The 8,852-nt window shown below is 37.6% G+C and overlaps 5 protein-coding genes across 5 annotated transcripts; all 5 read left to right on the top strand.

The window, feature by feature from the left end:
* Positions 1 to 769: 769 nt before the first annotated feature.
* AC631_04611 (uncharacterized protein) lies at positions 770 to 1,627 on the top strand (the record flags this gene model as incomplete). The annotated part of the gene is made up of 1 exon (XM_015613440.1): positions 770 to 1,627. One exon carries the CDS (start codon positions 770 to 772, stop codon positions 1,625 to 1,627), a length of 858 nt encoding a protein of 285 aa, XP_015465744.1.
* Positions 1,628 to 2,141: 514 nt separating this feature from the next.
* AC631_04610 (uncharacterized protein) lies at positions 2,142 to 3,185 on the top strand (the record flags this gene model as incomplete). The annotated part of the gene is made up of 1 exon (XM_015613439.1): positions 2,142 to 3,185. One exon carries the CDS (start codon positions 2,142 to 2,144, stop codon positions 3,183 to 3,185), a length of 1,044 nt encoding a protein of 347 aa, XP_015465743.1.
* A 57-nt stretch (positions 3,186 to 3,242) lies between these two features.
* Positions 3,243 to 3,656, top strand: AC631_04609 (uncharacterized protein; the record flags this gene model as incomplete). Its single annotated transcript, XM_015613438.1, has 1 exon — positions 3,243 to 3,656. The coding sequence occupies one exon, from the start codon at positions 3,243 to 3,245 to the stop codon at positions 3,654 to 3,656; it is 414 nt and encodes a 137-aa protein (XP_015465742.1).
* Positions 3,657 to 4,521: 865 nt separating this feature from the next.
* AC631_04608 (Succinate dehydrogenase ubiquinone flavoprotein subunit, mitochondrial) lies at positions 4,522 to 6,405 on the top strand (the record flags this gene model as incomplete). Its single annotated transcript, XM_015613437.1, has 1 exon — positions 4,522 to 6,405. One exon carries the CDS (start codon positions 4,522 to 4,524, stop codon positions 6,403 to 6,405), a length of 1,884 nt encoding a protein of 627 aa, XP_015465741.1.
* Positions 6,406 to 7,796: 1,391 nt separating this feature from the next.
* AC631_04607 (SDR family oxidoreductase) lies at positions 7,797 to 8,636 on the top strand (the record flags this gene model as incomplete). Its single annotated transcript, XM_015613436.1, has 1 exon — positions 7,797 to 8,636. One exon carries the CDS (start codon positions 7,797 to 7,799, stop codon positions 8,634 to 8,636), a length of 840 nt encoding a protein of 279 aa, XP_015465740.1.
* Between the last annotated feature and the right edge of the window lie 216 nt (positions 8,637 to 8,852).

Raw genomic sequence — 8,852 nt, 5'->3', positions numbered from 1 at the left:
GCCCTTTTAATAACAATGATTTTCAACTCTGTATATATAGTCTGCTACCGCATATAGTTTTTCCGCTTCCTTCCGATCCTATCGCAAAAGAAATTTTTGTTCAATGTCCCTGGCTGCACGTTCTACTTAGATGACGACACCGACCGTTGAATAAGTCTCACGTTTACAATGTATCCAACTCTCACAACCATACAGGCTCATCGACGGATACTGTTGATAGTGCAATACCCATGTAAAACTGGCCACTTGTTCCAACCACTTGTCCTCACCACTTGTCTTTAACACTTGTCCCTAGCTCCACACCTTGTCGTTGGGGTACGTCATAGACCCAGGCGGATTATTGTGCAATATGTATAGATGACCCTACCCATATGAACCTTTATTATCAAAAATTTTTAACTATGTGAAATTCGGAATGTTTAGTGGTAAAATTTAGGAAGGCGGCCACTAATGTATGGGCACTTCGACCGTTACAGCCATAATACCTGGCACAAATGCAACTCCGACGCGCGATTCTGTAATTATCTCTTCTAATTTTTTTAAGTAGGTCATCTATGCATATCACTATTGTTCCCTATCATCTAAATCGCCATTTGATTTGTAAAGAGTGTATAAAAGTTGTTTCTTTTTTAAAATTTTCCGATGGACACCAAAGCTATTTGCGGAGCTGGTAGAGGTTTTGCAAAATATAAATACCTGTGTGAATCGAGTAAGATTGGGAGATTTTTATTAAATCATAAATAAATTTATCCATCACATTAGCATAAAAATGACAGTCGAACAAGTTCAAGGTCCACAATCCGTTTGCAACAAGGACATCGGTTCTTTACCAGCCCAATTCCCATCTTTACCAGAATCAGTTCTCGAATTATTTTTGTTGACCGGTAAGGCAGCAGTGGTTACTGGTGGTATCAGTGGTATTGGTTACTGTATTTCTGAAGCTTACTGTCAAGCCGGATTATCCAAATTAGCCATTATGGACTACGCTGAAAACCAATTAGTCTTGGAAAAATTGCAAAAGAAATATCCAAAGACCCAAATTAACTTCTACAACTGTGATGTTAGAAAGGGTGAACAAGTTCAAAAGGTCATCGAAAAGATCCACTCTGATTTCACTGAAGTTGACATTTTTGTCGCCAATGCTGGTATCGCATGGACCTCAGGTGCCATGATTGACCAAGACAACGATGACGAATGGCACAACGTCATGAACGTCGACTTGAATGGTGTCTACTACTGTGCTAAGCACATTGGTAGAATTTTCAGACAACAAGGTAGAGGTTCTTTAGTCATGACCGCTTCTATGTCTGCTCACATTGTCAACGTTCCACAATTACAAGCTGCTTACAATGCTGCTAAGGCTGGTGTTTTGCACTTAGGTAAGTCTTTGGCTGCTGAATGGGCTCCATTCGCCAGAGTTAACACCGTTTCCCCAGGTTACATTGCAACCGAATTATCTGACTTCGTTCCAGATGACATCAAAAACGTGTGGTACTCCATGACTCCAAAGGGTAGACAAGGTTTACCAAGAGAATTAGTTGGTGCTTACTTGTACTTAGGTTCTGATGCATCTACTTTCACAACTGGTACCGACATTATCGTCGATGGTGGTTACTGTTCGCTTTAAGTGATTTTTGTATAATAGATTTTTTTTATATTTACTTTCCCATCATATAATTATAGACAACTTAATATTTTAAATTCAATTGTAGTTAAAGATTTGGCATTGGTTTCTACTAATAATGGGCTTTTACCAGCAAATAAACACTCTGGCTTCATATATGTATATGATTAGCTTTAATATGCAGGCCTTGGATTTGGGTGCCAAATGCGTAAGAATTGAACTGCACCATTTCTGGTACTCTGGTTAACGAAAAGAGACCATTAGTAGATCTTTCAGGCATCGAATATCAGACATCGTAATACCTTTTGAAATTGAACATTTAAATAAAAGTTCTTAATTGTTATTTGAAAGTGAAATAGAATATCGATATATTCTGACTCATCTATGTTTGTATTCGGAAGCAGCACCAAACTTATGTGCGAAACTTTTCACATTATGGCCGTATGACTGATTAAGACTCAGAGATAAAAAATTGCTTCAAGTCCCTATAGTAGAAAAAGATTATAGGTTAAGCATTATGTCAAGGCGACCAGGGTTCAATGAAAGAAGTTATATTTGTCGAAATACAAATAAACACTACACTAATTTCAATTTAACTGTAAAATTGAATCATAGATTTACACCTGAATTGTTATCTCATGCTTTGAGAGCATTGATTGTTAGAAATTCTTGGTTCACTCTTAATTTTTACCGAGTGGGTGCCACAGATATGGATGAACCAATGAATGGTGAAAATTTCGAAGTAAGGAAGGTAAAAAGTATAAGATTTGAAGACGTCGTGACTTTCAAGTCGATTGATTCTAGCTTTGATAGCAACATTTTGGAAGAAGTAAACAAGCTAATATGTCCAATGAATGAACCATTTCTCCCTCTTTGGCGTCTTATTATATTCGAAAATAAATGTAATCCTTCGGAGCAATTCATCTGCTTTTATTGTGATCATTCGGTTTTCGACGGTATAGCTGGCCTAGAATTTCAGAAAGACCTTTTACGTGAACTATCTAACTTATCAAATAAAACGGAGGATTTAAAATTAGTGTCTGTATTATTTGAAAAGGAAGAAGCTTCTGAAGAAAAGTCCACTGAGATTGACAAAGCACGAGAAGAAATACTTAATATATTTGATGTCCCGTTGTACTATTGGTTCTTGAATTATTTTAAAAGCTCTTTACTTTGCAAATGGGTATCATCGTTTATGCCTTGTTTAAGAAAGAGTCTAGCTCTTTTTAGAGGGACTCTGGCTCAAAATTTCGATCCATATGATCTTGAATTACTGAAACACACCATGTTCAAATACAAGCCAATCTCTAGAGACCTTTCTACAAAATATAAGATTTTGTCATTTAACAACGAAGAAGTTAAAAAAATGCTCAGCTTTTGTAAGAAACAAAGTTTGACACTTACGCCATATTTCAACATTATAGCCCTTCAATGTCTCCAGGAAACTGTGTTTACAGGAATTAAGGATCCCAAGGAAAATATGTTTTCAACATCATCATGTATTGTTATCAATGGGAGAAGATATTATGATTTACCTAACTTCCTCTACGGCACCTGTTAAGGTGCCGAGATAGTTAACTTTGGCCCAATGCCACCTTTTTCAAACAAAATCCATACAATGGAATATATGAATGTAGCATATCTGAGATTGTCTACAGCTCTTCGCAATAGAAGATCCTTTTTAGCGAAAGGTCTTCAAAGGAAAACAAATTTCTGGTCCTTTTATTCGGATAGAATTGGCAAACTTGAAGGTAAGAGCACACTTGTGGTCTCTAACTTAGGGGTTGCTAAAAATAAAGAAGATTCTGAATGGAAAATTGAAGATGTATGGTTTGGTCTGAATACAGGTTCCTTGTATCATTTTATATTAAATCTCATTACAACTGAAGGGAAAGGTTTGAATTTAGTTTTCTGCTATGCACCTGAATATGAATGTCTTTACAATAGTAAAAGCCAGAGACTCGTTGACGTATTTGTAACACTTTTACGGGAAAGATTGTTACAGTTTCCTGAAATGTGGACTTCTAATTGAAATGTAGCTTATGAAGGGCTTCAATCTCAATCTAGCCATGGAAACAGTTCATTTTACTTAGTAATTAAAACAGCACCCGATAAAAATCGTAGAGATCTCATAGATCAGGTCATGCGTGGTACCCTTATCGCAAGATAAAAATGTATCAATGGGAGCCAATGGAACTTTGAAAGACATCTTCATATCACAGGACAAGGAGGAAAACCATTGTAAAGCCATTTTTAGACTGGAACCATTCGGTCAGTTCAAATTCACATTATATAGCGTTGACGATGAAATGAAACATAGAGATTAGAATACAAAATATAACATATAGATACTAAATAAACCATAGGCTTACAAAACAACACACATATGAAGGAGAAAACTAAAGTATTATAGAAGTAGCGAAATATGCACACAGAGATATAAATGATATTTTGCGCAACCGAGAAAAATGAGTATATTACTATCTTGAACCAACCATTAACATAAATTATACAGTTATTAGGATAGCACAGATAATCTAGCTGATACTAAGGACCAACGTTATATCGATGAGAGGTGACCATTTGCCCATACTTGAAATTTCCTAACATCTTAGGTGCAACTCTAGCGAAAAGAGAAGTTCTTTAGTGTACACCTTCTAAATTTTGTTCACATAAACAGAATGAAAGTGATTGGATTATAAGTATAAGAGGGGACTCTCTCCCTCGCTGTTTAGGAGAGACATTCCCTTTTATATGCTGAATAAAGTGCTTCAGTGCTTATCATGATGAAATTGCTCTTTACATAATATACAGGAATATTTCATATTACTAATATATGGGGTTTTATTAACTTTTCGTCAATAGTGAATATTACTCTTCCTTATAGTAATTTGATCATGTTACGTAGATATTTCGGAACATCAGCCGCTAGGTTCCAGACGATTGGGAATATTAAAGGAAGTCAATTGAATGCAACTAAATACTTACAAAAGGACTATCATGTCATTGATCACCAGTACGATTGTCTTGTTGTGGGTGCCGGTGGTGCTGGATTAAGAGCAGCATACGGATTATCTGATGCAGGGTTTAAGACTGCTTGTATTTCAAAGTTATTTCCAACGAGATCACACACGGTTGCGGCTCAGGGGGGTATCAATGCTGCGTTGGGAAATATGCATAAGGATGACTGGCATTGGCACATGTATGATACAGTGAAGGGATCAGATTGGTTGGGAGATCAGGATGCTATCCACTACATGACCAAGGAAGCCCCAGACTCGATTTACGAATTAGAAAACTACGGTGTTCCATTTTCCAGAAACGAAGAAGGCAGAATCTATCAAAGAGCGTTCGGTGGACAATCGAAAGAATTCGGTAAAGGCGGACAAGCATACAGAACCTGTGCTGTTGCTGACAGAACTGGACATGCATTATTACACACGTTATACGGACAATCTTTGAGAAATGATACCCATTTCTTTATTGAATTTTTTGCCATGGATTTGATGATGGAAGATGGAAAATGTGTTGGTGTTATCGCCTATAACCAGGAAGACGGTACAATCCACAGATTCCAAGCCCATAAGACTGTTATTGCTACCGGTGGTTATGGGAGAACTTATTTCTCATGTACTTCTGCACACACGTGTACCGGAGATGGTTTCGCTATGGTTTCCAGAGCTGGCTTACCATTAGAAGATATGGAATTCGTTCAATTCCACCCATCTGGTATCTATGGTTCTGGTTGTTTGATTACTGAAGGTGCAAGAGGTGAAGGTGGTTTCTTACTTAATTCTGAAGGTGAAAGATTTATGGAACGTTATGCCCCTCACGCTAAAGATTTGGCATCAAGAGATGTGGTTTCTCGTGCGATGACCATGGAAATCAATGAAGGTAGAGGTGTAGGTAAGGAAAAGGATCACATCTATTTGCAATTGTCCCACTTGCCTCCATCTGTTTTGAAGGAAAGATTACCAGGTATTTCGGAAACTGCGCATATTTTCGCCGGGGTCGATGTCACCAAGGAACCAATCCCAATTTTGCCTACTGTTCATTACAATATGGGTGGTATCCCTACCAATTACAAGACCGAAGTCTTGAAGAAGGGACCTGATGGAAAGGATGAGATTGTCCCAGGATTGTTTGCTTGTGGTGAAGCCGCATGTGCCTCCGTCCACGGTGCAAATAGATTGGGAGCAAATTCGTTATTAGACTTGGTGGTATTCGGAAGAGCAGTAGCACATACCATCACCGATCAATTGACACCAGGTACTCCTTTAAAGCCATTGGACGAGCACTTGGGTAAGGAATCGATTGAAAACTTGCACCACTTGAGGACCGCTGATGGTGACAAAACCACCGCGTCTATCAGAGCTGAAATGCAGAAAACTATGCAAAGAGGATGTGCTGTTTTCAGAACTCAAGACTTGTTAGACCAATGTGTCGAAAATATCGACAAAATTGACAAAACCTTCAAGGACGTTAAGACTACCGACAGATCGATGATCTGGAATTCGGATTTGGTCGAAACATTGGAATTGCAAAATTTATTGACCTGTGCTACACAGACAGCATATTCTGCAGCTGCTAGAAAGGAATCAAGAGGTGCCCATGCCAGGGATGATTATCCAAACAGAGATGATGAAAACTGGCGTAAGCACACGTTATCCTACCAAACGAACTTTGGTGATCAGGTTAAATTGGATTACAGAGATGTTGTTAAGACCACATTGGATGAAAATGACTGTAAACCAGTGCCTCCTGCAGTTCGTGTTTACTAATTGCGGTACCATTACGTAGCATTTACGTAGTTAATCTGTAATATGTATAGTATTCCAACTTTTTAGTTGGTCTGAAGAAGAATATATTTTCAACTAAAGATACAGCATGTAATAATTTCTTGACACTCAATTAAGAATAGCTTTTAACAAGACATTTTCTCTCTCTCTGGGGTATTATGTTTTAATCCTTTGAATATATGACCAGGTTTATCTGCTGCAATCACTTGGAGGTTTATACACGATGATGTACTTGATAGAGTCTCGGTAACTGAAATAGCAAGTTACAACAAAAATTATACTGACTAATATTACATCAACAAATATGGAGAAATATGATATTCATGATCAACCTAATTTATGTATAAGAAGTCAAATATGATATGGGAATTAGTCTAATAATTTTATATGCGGATTTACCTATAAAATTGATTAAAGTAATTATCTATATTTGTAAGTACTTTATTAAGTGTGCTCAGTTTGAGGTTTCTTCTCATAGCTATCAATATCAATGCTTTCTTTTTCCACTTCAAACTGTTTGTCTTCTTTCTCAATCATTATTTTCCTAAATTCAGCTTGCTATTTCTATCTATTGATCATAGTACAATAATAATGGAAATGTGACTTACAATATAACTATAGAAAATTATTTCGATTTTAAGAACTACATGATAGAATCTATAGATTAGGTTAATATGATCACCGTCAATACCGTCATATCTCAATGGCTATCTCTTTATACACTGCATTACGTATCTCAGTTACTATTCAGTTTTATAGTAAGATAAGCTCCCCTCCTTATGTAATTAGGGCGACAGTACACCTCACTAACGGACGGAGTAATTGTCTAAAACGGACGGAGTGGTCGACCTTTTTGATCAGAGAGTATAAAAGGGCACAATTTCGTTAAAATAGCAGAAAGTTAATCATTGAAGACAGTTGTATATTTCTTAGTATCCTTTGTATATATGTCCTCGAAAGTCTTTCGTTAAAGTTTCTAAAATAGTTTACACCTCACCGTAGTGAGGGTACTTGAAACCAGTGAAAACAATACTTTCATTGGATTACAGAGATGTTGTTAAAGCCACAGAGTTGGATGAAAATGACGGTAAGCCAGTGCGTTCTGCAGTTCGTGTTTACTAATTCCGGTAACCATTACGTAGCATTTACGTAGTTAATTTGAAATATGTATAGTGAAGTAATCGTAGATTTTCCGGTCGTGGCCGGGCAAAACCTAATGCGTCATTTGTAGCAACCCCCACGTCCATGCCCCAGTGCTATATAAGGGAGTCAAATCTCCGATTTTCCATACTTGTCGTTTAGTTTCTTATTTAAGTTTCAAAAACTAGCAAACAATAGCTAATATTAGTACTCCAAACTAACAAAGATCGAAAATGTCACACCCAACATCAGTTATTAACGAGCAGGTAGGCCCATTACCAACTAAGGCCCCACAACTTTCTAAGAATGTGAATGATTTGTTCTCATTAAAGGGTAAGGTAGCTTCTGTCACCGGTTCCTCAGGAGGGATTGGTTGGGCTGTAGCTGAAGCTTATGCCCAAGCAGGAGCAGACGTTGCTGTTTGGTACAATTCTAAAAATGCAGATGCTAAGGCTGAATACTTAACTAAGACTTACGGTGTGAAGTCGAAGGCATACAAGTGTAACATTTCTGATCCAGAAGACGTCGAAAAGGTAATTGGACAAATTGAAAAGGATTTCGGTACCATTGACGTTTTCGTTGCCAATGCCGGTGTTCCATGGACAGAAGGTAGAAGTATTGAAGTTGAAGGATATGATTCGTGGAAGAAGGTTATAGATTTGGACTTGAGTGGTGTCTACTATTGCGCTAAGGCTGTCGGAAAGATTTTCAAGAAGAATGGTAAGGGTTCGCTTGTGTTCACAGCATCAATGTCTGGCCACATTGTGAATGTTCCACAATTGCAAGCTCCATACAACGCCGCAAAGGCCGGTGTTTTGCACTTGAGTAAGTCATTAGCTGTCGAATGGGCCCCATTCGCTAGAGTTAACACCATTTCACCTGGTTATATTGCCACAGAAATTTCCGACTTCGTTCCGGACGATGTCAAGGCTAAGTGGTGGCAATTAATTCCATTAGGAAGAGAAGCTCTTCCACAAGAATTAGTTGGTGCTTACTTATATTTTGCATCCGATGCGTCTACTTACACTACAGGATCGGACTTATTAGTCGATGGTGGTTACTCTGCTCCATAGACGATGTACTAGAATTTTATGTATGAAATGTATAGTTGTATTAGATAATAAATGTACAGTCAATATTAGCATATTTTTAGTAACCTAATCATCCGGTGTTTGGTAAAAGCAGCCGTAAAACCTCGTAAAATCTTTTCTCGGGAACCATGTTCGGTTGTGTAAAAGATAACGGAACAATGATCGCTGAAAACGAACCAATTATTCCGAGAAATAGAC

Source organism: Debaryomyces fabryi, assembly GCF_001447935.2.
Source record: "Debaryomyces fabryi strain CBS 789 chromosome Unknown contig00129, whole genome shotgun sequence".
NCBI classification, from domain to species: Eukaryota; Fungi; Ascomycota; class Pichiomycetes; order Serinales; family Debaryomycetaceae; genus Debaryomyces; species Debaryomyces fabryi.
This window is presented reverse-complemented; position numbering and strand designations above follow the sequence as displayed.